The 22,260-nt window shown below is 41.4% G+C and overlaps 1 protein-coding gene across 8 annotated transcripts in view; it reads right to left on the reverse strand.

The window, feature by feature from the left end:
• The window catches only part of ST3GAL5 (ST3 beta-galactoside alpha-2,3-sialyltransferase 5), a 60,184-nt gene that overhangs the window by 22,104 nt on the left and 15,820 nt on the right, over positions 1–22,260 (reverse strand). For 3 of the 8 annotated variants that reach the window (XM_038399563.2, XM_038399565.2, XM_038399564.2), the window contains 4 exons: positions 12,465–12,590; positions 12,238–12,334; positions 3,051–3,165; positions 968–1,311 (listed from right to left, as the gene is read on the reverse strand). In XM_038399563.2, coding sequence (XP_038255491.1) covers positions 968–1,311; positions 3,051–3,165; positions 12,238–12,332 — 554 coding nt within the window. In that variant the 5' untranslated portion in view covers positions 12,333–12,334; positions 12,465–12,590. Of the gene's footprint in view, positions 1–967; positions 1,312–3,050; positions 3,166–12,227; positions 12,335–12,464; positions 12,591–22,260 lie in introns of those variants that run through there. The other 5 variants (XM_038399573.2, XM_038399562.2, XM_038399569.2 and 2 more) reach the window with 3 other exon arrangements.

A 22,260-nucleotide genomic window follows, 5' to 3' on the forward strand; every position in this document is an offset into this window, starting at 1 on the left:
AATTTGAAAGATTCCACTAGCCAGGAAGCACTGAAGAAAATGATCAGTAGTCATTTAACTAAATTGCACATAAGATTCTGCAATTACTTTCCAGACAAACAACCTAAGGGCAAAAAATGGATACAGGATCCGTTTGGAGTTGTGTTGGAAAACATGAATCTACCTAAGGAGGAAGAATCTCAGCTGGTCGAGTTATCTTGCATTCGCAATCTATAGAGAAAATATACTGAAATGAGCATTCCCCAATTTTGGTGCAGTGCTGCTGTTGGAGAATGTCCTGCTTGCCATGCAATTAGTGTCATTTTGCCTTTCAGTACAACATACTTGTGCAAAGCTGGATTCTCTGCCTTGACTCAACTGAAGAATAAAAGCAGAAATAGACTAGATGTTGAACACAACCTTCAGATTGTGCTGACTAAAATTACCCCAAACTTTGATAAACTTGTCAAAGAGAAAAAAGCTCAGGTTTCTCATTAAAGTAGAACCTAGAATTTATTATACTGTTAATGTGTTCCTGTTAATGTTGATTTCTGCCTTTAACCTTCTGGATATTGAGCTGCTTTAACTTTTTATTACTGTTATTGTTATTATTGTTGTTGTTACATATAGTGGGCAATAAGTATTTTGGGGCCAAAATACTTGCGTTTTCTACTTTCTACTTACTGGATTGAGACTGGCCATGAGTGTTTACAAATGGGTCCTGGTCCAAAAAAGGTTGAGAACCACTGGTCTAGAGCACACTGAAATGATATATATCTGGTCCCTGCAGTCTGAATTTGAGTAAGTTTATCTGATTCACCATATTTTGAATATTGTAGACAAGTAATATTAATAAAATACTTTCAGTTTCATAAACTAAGTAATAAATGGAGTCTGAGACTCCCCTTTCCCCTCTCAAAAAGAGAGGCTATTTGCAAACACAAATGTTAAATTACTTTGTAACTTTAGACAGAAGAGAAATATGTACCTTATAACAATATCAAACTCATTCAGCACATGGCCTAGCTCCAATCCATGAAGTATTCCACCACTTCCTACAACAACACAACGTTTACAGTGTTTTGACTTCAAGTTCTCCGGCAAGTCATACTCAGGTAAGAGTTTTAAGAGGTTCTGAAGTTTATCAGAGTTCTTGTGAAATCCAAACGGGGGTTTGTATTTAAACACAGCTTCATGTCTGTTTATATCTTCTCTTACAAAGGGAAATATATTCACGTTGTACTTCTCAGCAAATAATCTGTCCATCTCCTTCTTCACAAAAGAAGGTCGACATTTTCCTTGCTGTATGAGTTTGGCATATTTTTGTGCTCTCTGAAACAAGACGGTATATAAAATTTAAGTCATATCAAGATAGTACATTTCAGTATTATAAATATAGCATATCCTGTCTGAAGCAACCTCCCATGAGGTCAATAGACATCCGTAAATTAGCAGATGTAAATTTTGAAAGACAAACCAAGCTGAACCGCCAACTGTGGGAAATTTAAAACTAGTCAATTAAAACAAGGAGCTACCTGTTTGTGGTGTTATCAAGAGTGCAGGTTTCAGAGTATAACTTACCTCTTTCAGGTGGAAGATTTCTTTGGAGTAAGTTAGAGTGCAGGTGCAGTCAGAAAAATTACTATGTAAAATGGTACCGTTTTACAAAGCTTGTCTGCTTTCTGAACGTTTTCAAGCAATAACCGGTTATTTTTGTTCATGGCCAATACAGCTATGGGAAAGGAAGATGGTTTTTGCTTTGCCTCATCCATCAACAACAAATTTGTCAGCTAAATTTTGATTGCAGAAACTGTACTACCAGAGACACGTAAGCTGGAAAGAAACTCCATCACATCCAAGACAGGACTTGCAGCATTTTGACTTGTGAACTGACTTTAATCTAGATGTTTATGGTCATTTAAAAAATCCCACTATAATCATGCTTAAAATGTTCACCTGGAAGTGGAGGGTCTAAAGTTCTCCTTAAAATGAAGATGAAGTACCAGTATAAAAACCTACAGTACCAGCTTTCGGCTGAATCTTCCCCTGCCAAATAAATGATAATCTGTCTCTTTGAAACAAGATCCTCCTGCACATTTTTAGAGAGTAGAACCTGCAAATTGGGGTCTGGTACCAGGAGGAAGCTTTAGTACAGTTCAAAGGCAAAGATGCCATTTTAATCACTGCTCAACAAATTGGAAGATTTATCATAAAAACAAGAACAAAATGGAAAGGTGGGAGGAACAAAGGCAAGTAGAAAACAAAGATGTTTGTGTGATATATATGGGAGAGTCAAAAATGCAAGCCTGATGTTAAGATTACAGAAAAAGGGGAACAAAGGAGAATGGGAAAAAGGGGAGGTTTTTTAAAATTGCAATTAGAAGAACTCCACAGATGTGCAGAACAGACCCTACAGGTACCAAAAAATTTTAAACAGGCCCAGGGTGTTTTAGAATTCTAATCAAATGTTCAGAATACCAAATTCTTCCTTCTTCCCAATGCAGGGCGAGAGTCAGCACCTTTGTGTTACAGTGTAATAGCAAGCATAATGTTTCAGTTTTTAGAACAACTCCCTAGCCTTCACACTCTCCAGTGTGGCACTACAGAAGCTGGTTTTTAAGTCTGACTAATGATCCCATCCATTCTGCAACTTGCAGCAAGGTCAAAGGCATTCTGTGCATGCACCTGGCAAGATAATCAAGCCACAAAATTCTACGTACATATCTAAGTCATTTTCTTTTCTTGCAACCTTCCACAAACTTTTTTAAACTATGTATCATATCTGTGATGGCAAACATTACTCTTTCATAAACTACTGTTTTCTTCCTCCTTAATTTTATTCCTAAAACGCTATAATTTTCTCTGTGTAAGTCTCACTGCCTACATAAGCATAAGAATTGAAAACCTCAGCCTCTCAGTGCAGGTAACGGAGAATATAGAAAGGTAAATTCATCTGCCTTCATTGCAGGACTTCAGCCTACAACTCCATCACTTCAGGTCCTGCAGTGAACTTTCCAACTCTACACAATACATCAGTAACATTTGCTAGATACAGATAAAGAATAGCAAACCTTTACACGTTCAGGGTCCACATAGTGCATTTTCTTCATGTCACATTCTTCAGGGCCAAAATGTAACTTGAGGATATAAAGGAAGTACACCACGACTGCAAGCAGTATAACAGGTCTAAAACGAACAAGAGCCAGTGATCACTTTTAGAGCAGTAGGCCACTGCCAACAGTGGAGTTGTTTCTGAACTATTCCTTTGTGAAGCTGATAAAATGTGAGCGAGTTCAAAAAAATAAAAAACTGTAAAAAAGCATGTTTAAGTGCAACCCATACTGAGACACTGCACAGTCCTAATGCTGTAAGCCACATTCTTCCTCACCTCTTCAAAGCTTTTTGCACTAACGTGGATAAATACTGTAATATGGAGACTGGTGCTAAAGGATGCTTTGGCTTTGTAGCGTGGTTCTGCACTGGTAGCAGTTACTTTAAACTAAATGACCTTGATGTGTCCTGCATCAAATGTGACTATATCAACAGGCTGCTCTCTGTAAATTTTGGGACAACACTAAAGTGCTTTTTGTTTTCTTTTAAAAAGAATAGTTTTACTTCATTCTTAAAAATGGCCAAAACAAACACTACTCATGTAAAGAGTGCAGTTGCAAACTGGGTTTCCAGTGTCAAAAATACTTAAAATGTTTTTGGTGCTGAAAACCAAATTTGAAAACTTCAGAGCCTAAAATCCCACACCTGGGTGTTCATACCACCACCTAGGTGCCATCAGATCTATTTTAGGTTACTTGGAAGGCCAGAATGCATGATTTATAACCCCAAATTTAAAAAAAAAGATACCCAGACACCCAACTTTCCACCCTATATTAAAAAGCCAGCATTCCTAGAATCATTTTAATCCAAGTTTTCCTCAGTGGTTTGAGCATGGTAAAGGGCTATGTGAATGTTGAGTATTATTACTGGGAACTACCATCTGAATAACATAAGTAATAAGAACTACCAGTCAGCTGAGTGCTGTTACCTTAGATGGAGTGTTATAGTTAGGGCCCTACCAAATTCACAGTCATAAGATTTTAAAAAATCGTCAATTTCATAATTTCAGCTATTAAAATCTGAAATTTTACAGTGTTCAAATTTTGGGGGTCCTGACCCATAAAGGAGTTATGGGGGTTTGCAAGGTTATTGTAGAGTGTGTTGCGGTACTCCTACTCTTACTTCTGGCAGCAGCACTGCTTCAGAGCTGGGCAGCTGGAGAGCAGCAGCTGCTAGCTAGGAGCCCAGCTCTGAAGGCAGAGCCACCACCAGCAGCAGCACAGAAGTAAGGATGGCATGGTATGGTATTGCCACCCTTACTTCTGTGTGGCTGCTTGCAGAGATGGGCCCTCAGTCAGCAGATGCCACTATCCGGCCATCCAGCTCTGAAGACAGCAGCACAGAAGTAAGAGTGGCCTGGTACGATATTGCCGCCCTTACTTCTGTGCTGCTGCTGGCAGGGTGCCACCTTCAGAGCTGGCTCCCTGACTAAGAGCCACCACTCTTCAGCTGCCCAGATCTGAAGGCAGTGCAGAAGTAAGGGTGGCAATATTTTAGGTGACCCCCCTAAAATAACCTTGACACTCCCTGCAACTCCAGTGCGGGTCAGGCCCCTCAATTTGAGAAATGCTGATCTTCCCTGTGAAATCTGTATAGTACAGGCTAAAAGCACACTAAAGACCAGATTTCATGGTCTCCAACGCATTTTTCATGGCCATAAATTTGGTAGGGCCCTAGTTATAATATACTTTAAATATTTATTTGAAAGTATTTTTAACAATAGTTTCTGTCTTCTTGTTCCACTACCATCCCTTCCCCACAGACACTAGCCAAAGCTGTACATTTAATCTGGGATGTAGGAGAGAGTAATTAAAAATTGTTACTATTAAACAGGTATGACTTTATGCTCCCCCATCCCCAGCACTAGTTCCCCAATGGGAACTACTCTCTAAGAATGTTAATAGACAAAGCTTATTAATATTTATTCCCTTGTTCCGAAAGGGATTAAAATAAACTATAAAGAACAGATGTCTTTTGTGCTGCGAACGTATGATGGCATGTGATTGTCCAGCCTCTAACCTCACAAAGCATGGGATTAAAGAATGAGAGAAGGTTACTTACTGTAACTGGAGGTTCTTCGAGATGTGTGGTCCCTACCCGGATTCCAAATGCAGGTGCGCATGCACGCCATGCGCTGGAGCCAGAACTGTTCATATTAGTCTCTGTTGACCTGCACATGCCTCAACCATGTGGCGCATCTGAGGGTTTAAGAGGTTGACACCCCTCTAGTTCCCTCGGACCAGGAAGCAAATGGAGCCCAGAGCATAGGAGAAGGGTGGGATTGGAATCCAGATAGGGACCACACATCTCGAAGAACGTCCAGTTACTCGAAGAAGAAATGGTTATTTACCGTGATGGTCCCTATGTCAGGATTCCAAATGCAGGAGAGTAGCGAGCAGCAGTCAGTAGTGAAGCAGGCATGAGGGCTCTTGAGAAGACCAAGTCTGTAAGATAGCATGACCAGCTGCTGCATTCGTCATAGTTGAGGGGACAATGGCACAGTGAGAGGAAAAGGTATGGACAGAGGACCAAGCAGCTGCCTGACATATCTATTGCCACAGAACATCCGCAAGGAAAGCCAGCAGGGTTGCACATGCCCATGTGGAGTGGTCATGATGCAACGGGAGATTCATTTGGACAGGCATTGGGAAGAAAGGGTGCAACTCCGACAGCGCACTGCGATGGCGATGAAGAGCCAGTGGGCCACTCGGAAGTCACGGGTGTGGTGGAGATAAAAGGCTAATGCTCAACGACATCAAGGGAGTGGAATATGCAATCCATGGGGGAGGTGCATGGCTTAGGGTAGAAGACCAGAAGGTGTGTACTCTGGTTGAGGTGGAAGGAGGAAGTCACCGTGGGCAGGAACTCAGGGGAAAGACGTAAGGAGACCCTGTCTTTGTGGAAGATAGTAAATGGCTGATCCACCATCAAGGCGGCCAGTTTGCTGACACATCATGCGGAGGCGATAGCCACTAAGAAGATCACCTTCATGGAAAGATGGGAGAGAGAGCAAGTGATGAGGGGTTCAGAGGGTGGCTTGGTGAGCACAGAGAGAACCAGATTCTGAACCCAAGAGGGGATAGGCCTTCGTACTAGGGGAAAAGCATTGAGAAGGCCGCAGAGGAAGCGGGAGGTTATCGGATTGGTGAAAACAGAGAAGCCATCCACAGGAGGAAGAAAGGCACTGAGTGTCTCCAGGTGGATGCAGACAGAGGAGTGAGCAAGGCCTGACTGGCAGAGATGACAGAGGTAGTCCAGAAGAACAGGAATGGAGACAGAGCCTGGAGAGATGTGATTGCAATGTGCCCATGAGCTAAAGAGGTGCCACTTAGCCATTTCAAGTGGATTGGCATCTGCTATGAGTGAGGATGTCTTGGATGGGGTCAGAACAAGCCTGGTCTATATGCGAGCCCCATCCAAATACCAGGCCATGAGGTGGAGAGGGCTCGGGTTGGAGCAGGAGGGGCTCGTCCGCTGGAGAGAGGAGTCTCGGAACAGGCAGGGGTCTAGAGCGTGGGGGAGAGCCAATGAAAGGCAGCATGATCTCATCTGATGGCATCAGGGTGATAAGCATGCCAGAGTGCGCAGGACTGGGTGGGACAGGCCGGAAGGTCCTGGCGGTGTTGACAGCGCCGTGGGCGAAGGAGGAGGCCCAGGTGCCAGAGCAGAAGACAGTGCCAGTGGTGTACGACGACGTTTGGAGCAGTGCTCCGTATAAGCCTTCTTAGGTGCAGGAGCATCCACAGCTGCACACATAGAATCATAGAATATCAGGGTTGGAAGGGACCCCAGAAGGTCATCTAGTCCAACCCCCTGCTCAAAGCAGGACCAAGTCCCAGTTAAATCATCCCAGCCAGGGCTTTGTCAAGCCTGACCTTAAAAACCTCTAAGGAAGGAGATTCTACCACCTCCCTAGGTAATGCATTCCAGTGTTTCACCACCCTCTTAGTGAAAAAGTTTTTCCTAATATCCAATCTAAACCTCCCCCATTGCAACTTGAGACCATTACTCCTCGTTCTGTCATCTGCTACCATTGAGAACAGTCTAGAGCCATCCTCTTTGAAACCCCCTTTCAGGTAGTTGAAAGCAGCTATCAAATCCCCCCTCATTCTTCTCTTCTGCAGACTGAACAATCCCAGCTCCCTCAGCCTCTCCTCATAAGTCATGTGCTCTAGACCCCTAATCATTTTTGTTGCCCTTCGTTGTACTCTTTCCAATTTATCCACATCCTTCCTGTAGTGTGGGGCCCAAAACTGGACACAGTACTCCAGATGAGGCCTTACCAGTGTCGAATAGAGGGGAACGATCACGTCCCTCGATCTGCTCGCTATGCCCCTACTTATACAACCCAAAATGCCATTGGCCTTCTTGGCAACAAGGGCACACTGCTGACTCATATCCAGCTTCTCGTCCACTGTCACCCCTAGGTCCTTTTCCGCAGAACTGCTGCCGAGCCATTCGGTCCCTAGTCTGTAGCGGTGCATTGGATTCTTCCATCCTAAGTGCAGGACCCTGCATTTATCCTTATTGAACCTCATTAGATTTCTTTTGGCCCAATCCTCCAATTTGTCTAGGTCCTTCTGTATCCTATCCCTCCCCTCCAGCGTATCTACCACTCCTCCCAGTTTAGTATCATCCGCAAATTTGCTGAGAGTGCAATCCACACCATCCTCCAGATCATTTATGAAGATATTGAACAAAACGGGCCCCAGGACCGACCCCTGGGGCACTCCACTTGACACCGGCTGCCAACTAGACATGGAGCCATTGATCACTACCCGTTGAGCCCGACAATCTAGCCAGCTTTCTACCCACCTTATAGTGCATTCATCCAGCCCATACTTCCTTAACTTGCTGACAAGAATGCTGTGGGAGACCGTGTCAAAAGCTTTGCTAAAGTCAAGAAACAATACATCCACTGCTTTCCCTTCATCCACAGAACCAGTAATCTCATCATAAAAGGCGATTAGATTAGTCAGGCATGACCTTCCCTTGGTGAATCCATGCTGACTGTTCCTGATCACTTTCCTCTCCTCTAAGTGCTTCAGGATTGATTCTTTGAGGACCTGCTCCATGATTTTTCCAGGGACTGAGGTGAGGCTGACCGGCCTGTAGTTCCCAGGATCCTCCTTCTTCCCTTTTTTAAAGATGGGCACTACATTAGCCTTTTTCCAGTCATCCGGGACTTCCCCCGTTCGCCACGAGTTTTCAAAGATAATGGCCAAGGGCTCTGCAATCACAGCCGCCAATTCCTTCAGCACTCTCAGATGCAATTCGTCCGGCCCCATGGACTTGTGCACGTCCAGCTTTTCTAAATAGTCCCTAACCACCTCTATCTCTACAGAGGGCTGGCCATCTCTTCCCCATTTTGTGTTGCCCAGCACAGCAGTCTGGGAGCTGACCTTGTTAGTGAAAACAGAGGCAAAAAAAGCATTGAGTACATTAGCTTTTTCCACATCCTCTGTCACTAGCTTGCCTCCCTCATTCAGTAAGGGGCCCACACTTTCCTTGGCTTTCTTCTTGTTGCCAACATACCTGAAGAAACCCTTCTTGTTACTCTTGACATCTCTTGCTAGCTGCAGCTCCAGGTGCGATTTGGCCCTCCTGATATCTTTCCTACATGCCCGAGCAATATTTTTATACTCTTCCCTGGTCATATGTCCAACCTTCCACTTCTTGTAAGCTTCTTTTTTATGTTTAAGATCCGCTAGGATTTCACCATTAAGCCAAGCTGGTCGCCTGCCATATTTACTATTCTTTCGACTCATCGGGATGGTTTGTCCCTGTAACCTCAACAGGGATTCCTTGAAATACAGCCAGCTCTCCTGGACTCCCTTCCCTTTCATGTTAGTCCCCCAGGGGATCCTGGCCATCTGTTCCCTGAGGGAGTCAAAGTCTGCTTTCCTGAAGTCCAGGGTCCGTATCCTGCTGCTTACCTTTCTTCCCTGCGTCAGGATCCTGAACTCAACCAACTCATGGTCACTGCCTCCCAGATTCCCATCCACTTTTGCTTCCCCCACTAATTCTACCCGGTTTGTGAGCAGCAGGTCAAGAAAAGCGCTCCCCCTAGTTGGCTCCCCTAGCACTTGCACCAGGAAATTGTCCCCTACGCTTTCCAAAAACTTCCTGGATTGTCTATGCACCGCTGTATTGCTCTCCCAGCAGATATCAGGAAAATTAAAGTCACCCATGAGAATCAGGGCATGCGATCTAGTAGCTTCCGTGAGTTGCCAGAAGAAAGCCTCATCCACCTCATCCCCCTGGTCCGGTGGTCTATAGCAGACTCCCACCATGACATCACTCTTGTTGCACACACTTCTAAACTTAATCCAGAGACACTCAGGTTTTTCCACAGTTTCGTACCGGAGCTCTGAGCAGTCATACTGCTCCCTTACATACAGTGCTACTCCCCCACCTTTTCTGCCCTGCCTGTCCTTCCTGAACAGTTTATAACCATCCATGACTGTACTCCAGTCATGTGAGTTATCCCACCAAGTCTCTGTTATTCCACACGACTTCTTGCCCGACCTAGCACGGCTCGGGGAGGTAACATTGCCTTTAGAAGCTGTCCCCGTCAAGTAAGCGCTCTTATGCCCATGCTTCTTGTGCTCGCAGTTGGGTTTTGGCGGGTGCGGCAGTGCTTCATGGGAGCGGCCCAGTGAAGCGCTCACCACTGATGTCGGGCACTGTTCCAGCAGATCTGGTGGAGCCGTGTCCGGTTATGCACATGGGCGCATTGCCTCCTCCATCAGATATTTGCAGAGGTAAACTTCACAAGCTGCTCGAGTCCGGGCTACGAGAAACAGTACAAGGCAGTAAAGGCAACGAATGTGCTCGTCTCTCACTGAAAAAGAAGCAAGGGCACAAGTCACAGTTCTTGAAGCCGGTTTGTTGGGGCATAGTCCCCAGGCCAGGGAGAAAGAAACCCCTGAAGGGGAGAAGTCCAAGGAAAATTAACTAACTACTAAAACTCATGGACAACCACCACATACAGCAGAAACAAAGAGCAGTTCTCTTAGTAGGGGTTCCAACTCTGACCATGCGGCAGTAAGAGGAAACTGTAGTGGCATCGACCCGCACAGCCTCTTACCGCCTCAGACATACCACACAGTTGACACACAAAGCACGTGTGGGTCAATGGACACTACTATGATCAGTTCCGGCATCAGCACATGGCATGCATGTGCACCTGCGTCTGGAATCCAGATAGGGACCATTACTCAAAGAACAACCTTGACTTAAGCGTTAGTTCACATGAAATGGAGCTAATGGAGGACTAAGCCTCCAAGGTTGATGCACAGTACAGCACTTTTACGCTACTTAACAAGATCCTTTTTTTTGGAAACTCAGCTTATTCAAATGTACCATAAGTGTATGTGTTGTATTTGTCTTATTTTAAAGACACAGAATCCTGGAGTGTGCTAGATGCTTTACAATTAAAAAAAAATATATACAAAAATACAAAGCAGCAAGCAATGCCCCTTCATTAGAGTGCTTACAATCAAGATTCTGCCAAAACAGAGTAATACACAATAGAGAAGAAGGGATGAGAAAAACGAAGGCTACAGTAACAAGATGACACATTTAGTCAGTTTTGCTTATACGCACACCCAGTGTGTTGCGTGAGGGGTGTTTTTTTGTTTTTTTTTTTATAATTAGACATATGTAGGTCAATCAAAAAGTGCACAGAATTTTACAACCCACCACAGAAGTTCTGCGGAGACAAAAAATTGATTTTATATCATCATTGCTGCAAAAAAGTTTCAATTCACCTGCTATTGCTTCTGAGAAGGCACAGCCAAGGTGTTTTAGACTGATGGAGTCCTTGCCTATACTCAGCTATAAAAAGTGCATTTTCCTAAGAACTCATGATTTTTTAATATTTTTTTACCCAGAACAGAATAAATAATGTTAATTAAATACTTTCTGACAAAGACTATTGTATAACGGTAATGTTGCAATGTCAATTGCCTGATTTGTCATGTTAAAACACAAAACCAAAAATGCTATTTGGTCATTATATCTTAGAAACACTTATATGATAAAGAATAAAAATATTTTTAAATTGACCATTACAAATGCATATTGTTCTTGTTAGTTAATTTGAATAATTTCTTGTTATTAGGAAATCTGGTTATTGATTTTTGAGGTTTAGTTGTTCATTTATTCCTATGGAACAAAAGCCAACCATTACAATTTATGGATTTTTATACACAAATAAATATTAGTTCTCAGTCATTTAGAGTAGCGTAGATAATTTTTAATAAATGAATGAATGTATATTTGGTTTCTGCATGTCAGAAGTAAATATACAGTAAAGCCAAGATTTTCACAAATGAGTGACTAAAGTTAAGCTCCAAAGTCTATATTAGGCATCCTAAATAAATACCTAGATTGTTAGAAGTGCTGAGCACCCAGCAGCTCCCATTTGACTGTCTTTGACATAAACCTATTCAGTGTATGCCAGCAGACAGCTATTTTAATAAGTTCTATGTGAAAAGCAAAGTTTGCTAATCCACACTCTAGTAAACCATAAAAACACTGGCAGGTTCTCCACACTTCAAAGATTTAATGGCCCACTGTAATGATGTGCCTTAATACAAATATATATCTTTATATTTTATATAATTTAGCATTTATACTAATATACTACTAGCTATGAAGTATTATCAAATTAGAACTAACTACAAGGAACAAACATTTTTGGTGCAATTTTTTTAAAAACACAATTGTGTTTAGCAAGTAAATGAACAATGGGAAAATTCAGTGATCAACAATGCATTTCCACTGTACTCTATTTTCATCAAGTACCACACTATGATTTATTGGACACAAAATAAAACTGATGTTCCAGGTCTTGCTGCTAAATTCTTATTGGGAGGTGGGGAAATGGGCTGTGTATATTATATGTACAAAGTGAGACAGAGGCTGGCATCTTGAAAAAAATTACACAGGCACCCAACTTCCATTGGATCTCAATGTGATTGGGTGCTTAACTCCCTTTGGCAGATGTGATGATCCCATTCGCTAGGCTTTTATACCACACATCACTGAGGTATCTTCAGTGCTTACACCCTGCAGCACGTTTGATTAAACAGCAATTTAAATCCAATTTATCATAACAGAGACACACTTACTTGAGAGTACCTTTTAAAAACCAGCTTGGTCTTTTCATCTTCATGTGTGACCAGCTTTGGTTGATCACTTTTCAACTTCATACAATTATCTTCATCACTCAGCATTGCTGAAAAGAAAAACACCCCACTTTAAATAAGAATCCTGTTGCTATGCATTCAAAAAGCTTCTGAAGGCATCCAATTACTATGAGCAATTAAAGTGGAAAGTTTTCTGGAACAGATCGTGGTTTTGTTTACCCTGTTATCAATGGTGAATCGCAGTTTTAATTTCTGTATTGTTGAGAATCACTTCATCCCAATGGGTTGCAATGAATGTATGAATTCATCCCAATCAACTCTCCACTGTATTGCTAGGAAGCAATTCTAAAAATATACAAGTGTTACTATTTACAAAGCACAGATTTCATGTGAGTTTAAATAATAGGAAATGCAACATTTTGAACTATATGAATTACATTATACAGAAGTTGCATAAAGCTATCACAGAACAGAATAACTGACTATAGCTGACTATAGTCTACATGTACACTTTATATATTATACACACACACACACACACACACACACACACACACACACACACAAGCCCTATGTCATCTATTCCAGCTTACATCACGTCTCAGACTGTAAACTATCCAAGGCAATTATTGTATCTCTAAATTCTATTCAGCATTACATACATCTATGACAACATACAATAAAGTAATAAAATATTTAAAATAGGGAGCCCCTGTAGAGATAGGGCAGGTGTGATGTTTTAAATGACCACGTTTCTAAAAGAATGTCTAAACGGAGGGTAAACCGAAGAGTAGATTTCAATGAATTTATAAGAAAGCAGAGTTATCTAAAATACAGATAAATATTTTAGTTTATCCAAGAGCAGCTTAACAGGTAACTTGATCATAGTCTATAGGAACCTACATGGGGAGAATATTTGTGATAGTTAAGGGCTCCTTAAATCGAGCAGAAAAGGGCATAATAAGATCCAAAAACTGGAGGCTGAGGCCAGACAAATTCAGACTAGAAACAAGGTGAAAATTTTTAACCATGAGGATAACAGACCACTGGAGCAACTCAGTCACTTGAAGTCTTTAAAATCAAGAATGGATACCTTTCTAAGGAACACTCTAGCTCAACCAGAAAACTACAGGATTGATGCAGAAAGTCAGCCTAGATAGTCATAATGGTGCTTTCTGACCTCAAAAACTATCAATAAAAATTGACCTCATCTTCTGGAGTGGCTTAATGTTTTCTGTTTCTTAAAGATAAATTGTGTCTCCTGCACAAGTGTAATTTTCCTATTCTATGTTATTTCTTAATGATTCTGCTGCTATTTCGCTTGGATGTGAAAAACGCTGTTCTGTTTAACTGTATTTACACACTGCAAGTATCATTTTGCAACACGTCTGCATGCTGGTGAAATGCTCAGTCTCCCCTGTTTAGCCAATTTGAGTATTAAGAGACTGAAAATATTTAAAAACTGTCTTCAAGATAAATCTTTCTTAATTTGCGGGTTTTTACAAACTGATTTTCCATGGATGAAAATTCTATTACAGAATCCTGTGCAGTTTCTGATTCTGGTATTGATGTTTTACGTTAAGAAATGTATTTATTATCATCAGTCTCTTAAAAAGAGGAGAAAAGCCCCTGGTTGCCAGAAACCCGAGCCACCTACCCCCACCACCACAGGAGCCCCGGGGCAACTCAAGCCTGCCGACCAACCAAGCAGCCCCAGTCTGCTCTGCCACAGACGCCCCAGCCAGCCCCAGCCCAGCATCCCACAGCAGCGGCTGCAGCCAGGAAAGGCAGAGCCTTCTCTGGTCTATTATACCTGCTGCCCATGATAACAAATGATGATAATAATCATGCCAAGGTCTTGTATAGCATTTTTCATCATCAGACTCCAGAGCACTTCACATTATTTAATATATTAATCTTCACACTACCCCAGTGAGCTGGGGGGAGTGCTATTATCCCCATTTTACTGATGGAGAACTGAGGTACAGAGAAGGTAAATGACTTGCCACAAGAAATCTGTTGCTGAGCAGAAAATTGAACCTATGCCTCCCAGATTATAGACTAGTGTCCCAACTACTGGACCAACTTTCCTCACAAAATATCTTCACACATGGCTCTTGGATCTATTTCACATTTAAACAAAAAATATTCTCACATAACTCAGTGGGAAGACAAGAGTACTCAGCAAATTGAAGTATCCTCGGCTAGAAATGTTTTTACTTTGCTCCTCAAATATCTGCTGACTATACAACAGTGATTTACTTGTGCAGTTTGAAATGGCTGTGGGAGGAGGTAAACAGATTCAGAGCTCTTTCCTCACGTGCTTTGTAAGAATACCAGCCATTTTGAGCACTCTTCTTTATGCTGTCATAAATATAAAGGGAAGGGTAACCACCTTTCTGTATGCAGAACTATAAAATTCCTCCTGGCCAGATGCAAAACCCTTTCACCTGTAAACGGTTAAGAAGCTAAGATAACCTTGCTGGCGCTGACCCAAAATGACCAATGAGGAGACAAGATACTTTCAAAGATGGGGGGGGGGGAACAAAGGGTCTGTGTCTGTGGGATGCTTTTGCCGGGAACAGATCAGGAATGCTCTTCATAACTCCTTAAGTTAGTAAGTAATCTAGCTAGAAATGTGTTCAATTTCCTTTTGTTTAATGGCTGGTAAAATAGTTGTGCTGAATGGAATGTATATTCCTGTTTTTGTGTCTTTTTGTAACTTAAGATTTTGCCTAGAGGGATTCTCTATGTTCTGAATCTGATTACCCTGTAAGGTAGTTACCATCCTGATTTTACAGAGGTGATTCTTTTACTTTTTATTTAATTAAAATTCTTCTTTTAAGATCTTGATTGCTTTTTCATTGTTCTTAAGATCCAAGGGTTTGGGTCTGTGTTCACCTATGTAAATCGGTGAGGGTTTTTATCAAGCCTTCCCCAAGAAAGGGGGTGTAGGGCTTGGGGGGATATTTTGGGGGGAAGACATCTCCAAGTGGGTTCTTTCCCTGTTCTTTGTTTAACACGCTTGGTGGTGGCAACATAGGGTTCAAGGACAAGGCAAAGTTTGTACCTTGAGGAAGTTTTTAACCTAAGCTGGTAAGAATAAGCTTAGGGGATCTTTCATGCAGGTCCCCACATCTGTACCCTAGAGTTCAGAGTGGGGAAGGAACCTTGACACATGCCATTTGCTTCAGGTGTATTTTCAATAAACCAAAGACCACAGAGTTAAATAATCTGTAACAGGAATAATTTAGCAGTAATTGTTGAGCAGGTAACGCCATCAGAAGTACAGACATTGTTCCAACTTTTTCTTCAGTTGTGTGACAATTTTCATAGAATCATAGAACTGGAAGGGATCTCAAAAGGTCATCTAGTCCAGTCCCCTGCACTCATGGCAGGACCAAATATCATCTAGACCATTCCTGACAGATGTTTGTCTAACCTGCTCTTAAAGTCCCCAATGATGGAGATTCCACAACCTCCCTAGGCAATTTATTCCAGTGCTTAACCACCCTGACAGTTAGGAAGGTTTTCCCTAAAGTCCAGCCTAAACTTCCCTTGCTGCAATTTAAGCCCATTGCTTCTTGTCCTATCCTCAGAGATTAAGAAGAAGATTTTTTCTCCCTCCTCCTTTTAACAACCTTTTATGTACTTGAAAACTGTTATATCCCCTCTGTCTTCTCTTTTCCAGACTAAATAAACCCAGGGTTTTTTTTTCCAATCTTCCCTCACAGGTCATGATCTCTGGACCTTTTATAAGGTTTTCCTGTAAGCTGTCCTTCGACCATTACTGCAAAGTTTACAAACAAGTGTTTAGATTTGTGCTTCAGACAAGTGCTCATTGTGCTCGGAGTGATCTTTAGATGCAATTTGACAAGAGTAAACCAATACTGAGGATCAAACATGGAAGAAAAAATAGAAAAGTCTGTTACAGTAAAATCTCAGAATAACAAATACCAGAAATAAGACCAGACTGGTCACCCACACACCTCATTTGGAATCAGAAGTACACAATCAGGCCGCAGCAGAGGACCCCCCCCCCCCCAAAAAAAAAAAGATATACAGTACATCATCCACATAGCAAACAAGATTTCTGCTACTGAAGCTGAAAAGAAACAGAAAGCACTCCATAGTGCATCAGGAACTTTGCCATAAACTGCTTAACCTACTGTATTCTGAATTTAAGAAGCCCCACAGCTCAGAGTTCATTCTGTCAGAAGACAAAGGCAACAACCATCATATTGTACATAAACCCAAAGTTGAGTCTGAACAAGACTTTTCTCCTCAGAGTAGAGGATCTTAATACTGGGTCTACCAGCAGGTGGAAGGAATTGCACAAGTTGAAAGACTCACAACTATGGGTTTAAAGAGGAATGAGAGGACAAGACGTTCTCAAAGCCATTAACACAATCACTAAGTGAAAATTATTTTGCATGAAGAAATGTGTTCTAATCCAAGGTGCTGCCAGTATAATTTTTTTTTGTCTTTGCTTGTTTATAATTCTGTACTAGATTTTTTTCCAGGGACTTTTTGTTTATATTACTGTCTAGTATTCATTATTCCTGTGATATCTGGTGTGTGTCTTCTATTCTACCAACTCAAAGAATTATTAATAATCCACTCTAGATTCTTGTATGTTTTGCCAATTAGTAAAAATCTTCCGAGTGGGCATATCAGGATTTCAATTTTTCTTCTTCTTAAATCACCCCAAATTTTTCACAAACACAGAATTGGTACAGTTCAGGTCTGGACTAAATTCTCAGCATGACTTAGTTATGTTCAGACAGTATCTACACTCACCAACAGTCCACTAAAAACATTTGGCTTCTAACAGCTCCATTCATCCAAGGTTCCATTACAAGTGAAGATTTTTTTGGTGACTTCCAATTAAAATATCAAAGTTTGAAGTTCAAATATGGGATACCCCTCATTATTCTCCCCAATCTATTTTTACCACAGGAGTTTTTCCTCCTTAAACCTTCCAACTGCCATGGAATGTTCTTAAGGTGTTCTGAAGGGAGAAATGACAATGACCCACACTGAAAAATTGTATCAGATTTCAAGACTATATCTCAAAAAGGCACTTCAGTGATTAAAACAAAATGTGTCAGTTGTTTTCTGATGGAAAGGTCAGTATTTGGAGTTGGGATTTCTCCTCCTATTTAGCATCATATGATCAATTAGGGTAGTACCAAATGTCACCATTCTAGCTGAGAACTGGCAAGTCAATTATATTAGTTAAGATCTAAATTGTATTAAATACAGTTCTCTTTCTTAGTAATGCATTTGTTTTGTTCCATAATGTTAGAGCCAGGCCTGAATTTCACAAGTTCCTTTTTTTTTTCCGCCCCAGCCAAGAAGTTTTCTACATTACACCTGGATTATGCAGCAAAATAGCACTGAACAACAGGCGAACTGATAATTATGGAACCATGTTAAAAGTTCAGCAGCATTTTTACAACCATATCATCTAGCCCTCCATGACATGGTAGCAAAAGTTGCACTTAAGCTTAAACAACTGGTGGCTGCAATGCCAGAATTTTCTATACCAAGCAGGGCCTAACAGAAATTTGTAATAGGGTGAAGGAAACAATTCTAGACTCAATTTCAGGAGTTACAACCTCTTTGAGATGGATGATGGGATTTAACCTCAAATTCATATTCATTTGTGACAGACATGGAAATGCCAATCGAAGAGTAACGATTTTATTAACACTGTACGTGACCTGGTCAGTGAGGGGAAGTTACTGTATACTGGGTCAAGACTTTCCTGTATGAACGCACTGATCTAGAGGCTGTGGGAAGAACAAACAGGGAAGGCAACACAATGGCTTCCCACATAAGACCATCCAGGCACAAACACAAAAGACAATTGGGAAAATTGTGTCTCCAACAAGTTGCAAGCCTTGTATACATGTCAGCTGGGGATCAAGAGAACACTAAACAGTTAATAAAAGCTTCTCAGGAGAAGAGAGGTCAATTGTCAGAAGCTATTAGGGAGACAGGCTAACACAGGAAACACTCTGCAGATGTAGTTTGAAGGAGGTGGGCCTTCCCAGAAGCTAGGAAATCATAGAAATGTAGGGCTAGAAGGACCCTGAGAAATCATCAAATTCAACCCTCTTTGCTGAGGCCAGACCAAGTATATCTAGACCATCCCTGACAACAAGTGTTTGTCCAACCTACTAAACCTCCAATGATGAGGATTTCACAACCTACCTTGGAAGCCTATTCCAGAGTTTAATTAGCCTTGTAATTTGGAAGTTTGGACAGATTTTGAAAGTTAGACAAATGTCCAAAGTTGTTAACACTCTGAGGCTCCCTGCTGAACTACAAACTCTACAGGGAGTAATTGTGGCAGCTCTGACTGTGTAATATGAATAGCATGGGGATAAAAGAGGGCCCACCAAAACTTAGTATGCTCAGAATCAACCACTGAAACTCTCCTATCCATCAGTTGAATTGTTATAATTTAAAAAAAAAAAACCCCACAAATATTTTAAGTACTCTCTGCTCTTTAACATGCATCTGTATCACTGAGATTAGCCATTCAGAAAATGACGTTAACCTAACACACAGGAAGACTTTAGTTACAAAAGTTCACTACACTAACATAACACAGGCACTAATGCCGAAAAAATAAGTAGTGAGACACTATTCAATTCCTCAAAGGTCACACAATGAATTCATAAGGCAAAACTTAACCTGAACGGAGGTTCCAAAGAGGATGGAGCTCAGCTGTTCTCAGTGGTGGCAGGTGACAGAACAAGGAGCAATGGTCTCAAGGTGCAGTGGGGGAGGTCTAGGTTGGTTATTAGGAAACACTATTTCATTAGGAGGGTGGTGAAGCATTGCAATGGGTTACCTAGGGAGGTGGTGGAATTTCCATCCTTAGAGGTTTTTAAGGCCTGGCTTGACAAAGCCCTGGCTGGGATGATTTAGTTGGTGTTGGTCCTGCTTTAAGCAGGAGCTTAGACTAAATGACCTCCTGAGGTCTCTTCCAACCCTAATCTTCTATGATTCTAAAATGGCAGACGTCTTCAGGGAATTATGGAAAGGCTGTGGAATTTCTTGCTCCAGAGTTTCTTTTGCATTCAACCTTATATTAGTGTTTATAGATTCATAGATACTAAGGTCAGAAGGGACCATTCTGATCATCTAGTCTGACCTCCTGCACAGCGCAGGCCACAGAATCTCACCCACCCACTCCTATGAAAAACCTCACCCATATCTGAGCTATTGAAGTCTTTAAATCATGGTTCAAAGACTTCAAGGAGCAGAGAAGCCTCCCTCAAGTCAACCATGCCCCATGCTACAGAGGAAGGCAAAAAACCTCCAGGGCCTCTCCAATCTGCCCTGGAGGAAAATTCCTTCCTGACCCCAAATATGGCAATCAGCTAAACCCTGAGCATATGGGCAAGATTCACCAGCCAGATACTACAGAAAATTCTTTCCTGGGTAACTCAGATCCCATCCATCTAATATCCCATCTCAGGGGATTTGGCCTATTTACCCTGAATATTTAAAGATCAATTACTTACCAAAATCCCATTATCCCATCGTACCATCTCCTCCATAAACTTATCAAGTAGAATCTTAAAACCAGATAGATCTTTTGCCCCCACTGCTTCCCTTGGAAGGTTATTCCAAAACTTCACTCCTCTGATGGTTAAAAACCTTCGTCTGATTTCAAGTCTAAACTTCCCGGTGGCCAGTTTATACCCATTTGTTCTTGTGTCCACATTGGTGCTGAGCTGAAATAATTCCTCTCCCTCTCCTGTATTTATCCCTCTGATATATTTATAGAGAGCAATCATATCTCCCCTCAACCTTCTTTTAGTTAGGCTAAACAAGCCAAGCTCCTTAAGTCTCCCCTCATAAGACAAGTTTTCCATTCCTCGGATCATCCTAGTAGCCCTTCTCTGTACCTGCTCCAGTTTGAATTCATCCTTTTTAAACATGGGAGACCAGAACTGCACACAGTATTCTAGGTGAGGTCTCACCAGTGCCTTGTATAAACGGTACTAAAACCTCCTTACCCCTACTGGAAATGCCTCTCCTGATGCATCCCAAAACCGCATTAGCTTTTTTCACAGCCATATCACATTGGCAGCTCATAGTCATCCTATGATCAACCAATACTCCAAGGTCCTTCTCCTCTTCTGTTACTTCTAATTGATGCGTCCCCAACTTATAACTAAAATGCTTGTTATTAATCCCTAAATGCATAACCTTACACTTCTCACTATTAAATTTCATCCTATTACTATTACTCCAGTTTGCAAGGTCATCCAGATCCTCCTGTATAATATCCCGATCCTTCTCCAAATTGGCAATACCTCCCAGCTTTGTATCATCTGCAAACTTTATTAGCACACACCCACTTTTTGTGCCAAGGTCAGTAATAAAAAGATTAAATAAGATTGGTCCCAAAACCAATCCCTGAGGAACTCCACTGGTAACCTCCCTCCAACCTGACAGTTCGCCTTTCAGTAGGACCCGTTGCAGTCTCCCCTTTAACCAATTCCTTATCCACCTTTTGATGTTCATATTGATCCCCATCTTCTCCAATTTAACTAACAATTCCCCATGTGGCACGGTATCAAATGCCTTACTGAAATCTAGGTAAATTAGATCACTGCATTTCCTTTATCTAAAAAATCTGTTACTTTTTCAAAAAAGGAGATTAGGTTGGTTTGGCACGATCTACCTTTTGTAAAACCATGTTGTATTTTGTCCCATTTACCATTGACTTCAATGTCCTTAACTAATTTCTCCTTCAAAATTTTTTCCAGGACCTTGCATACTACAGATGTCAAACTAACTGGCCTGTAGTTACCCGGATCACTTTTTTTTTTCCTTTCTTAAAAATAGGAACTATATTAGCAATTCTCCAATCATTCGGTACTACTCCTGAGTTTACAGATTCATTAAAAATTCTTACTAACGGGCTTGCAATTTCAGGTGCCAATTCCTTTAATATTCTTGGATGAAGATTATCTGGGCCCCCGATTTAGTCCCATTAAGCTGTTTCAGTTTCGCTTCTACCTCAGATATGATAATATCTACCTCCATATCCTCATTCCCATTTGTCATGCTACCATTATCCCCAAGATCCTCTTTAGCCTTATTAAAGACTGAGGCAAAGTATTTGTTTAGATATTGGGCCATGCCTAGACTACCTTTAGCCTCCACTCCATCCTCAGTGTTAAGCGGCTCCAATTCTTCTTTCTTAGTTTTCTTCTTATTTATATGGCTATAGAACCATTTACTATTGGTTTTAATTCCCTTTGCAAGGTCCAACTCTACTCGACTTTTAGCCTGTCTCACTTTATCCCTACATGTTCTGACCTCAATTAGGTAGCTTTCCTTGCTGATCCCTCCCATCTTCCACTCCCTGTATGCTTTCTGCTTCTTCTTAATCTCCTCTCTAAGATGCTTGCTCATCCAGCTTGGTCTACAACTCCTTCCTATGAATTTTTTCCCCTTTCTTGGGATACAGGCTTCCGATAGCTTCTGCAGTTTTGATTTAAAGTAATCCCAGGCCTCCTCTACCTTTAGATCCATAAGTTCTTCAGTCCAATCCACTTCCCTAACTAATTTCCTTAATTTTTGAAAGTCAGCCCTTCTGAAATCAAAAACCCTAGTTGCAGATTTATTTTTGTTAATCCTTCCATTTAGTTTGAACTGAATTAGCTCATGATCACTTGAGCCAAGATTGTCCCCTACAACCATTTCTTCTATGAGGTCCTTGCTACTCACCAAAATTAAATCTAAAATGGCATCCCCTCTAGTCGGTTCAGCAACTACTTGATGAAGGAATCCATCAGCTATGGCATCTAGGAAAATCTGAGCCCTATTATTATTACTAGCACTGGTCCTCCAGTCTATATCTGGGAAGTTAAAGTCTCCCATGATCATGCAGTTTCCATTAGTATTTACTATATTAAAGACATTAAAAAGGGCTCTATCCATATCCAAATTAGATCCCGGAGGTCTATAGCACACCCCAAGC

This window comes from Dermochelys coriacea, chromosome 4 (genome assembly GCF_009764565.3).
Source record: "Dermochelys coriacea isolate rDerCor1 chromosome 4, rDerCor1.pri.v4, whole genome shotgun sequence".
In the NCBI taxonomy this organism is placed as follows: Eukaryota; Metazoa; Chordata; order Testudines; family Dermochelyidae; genus Dermochelys; species Dermochelys coriacea.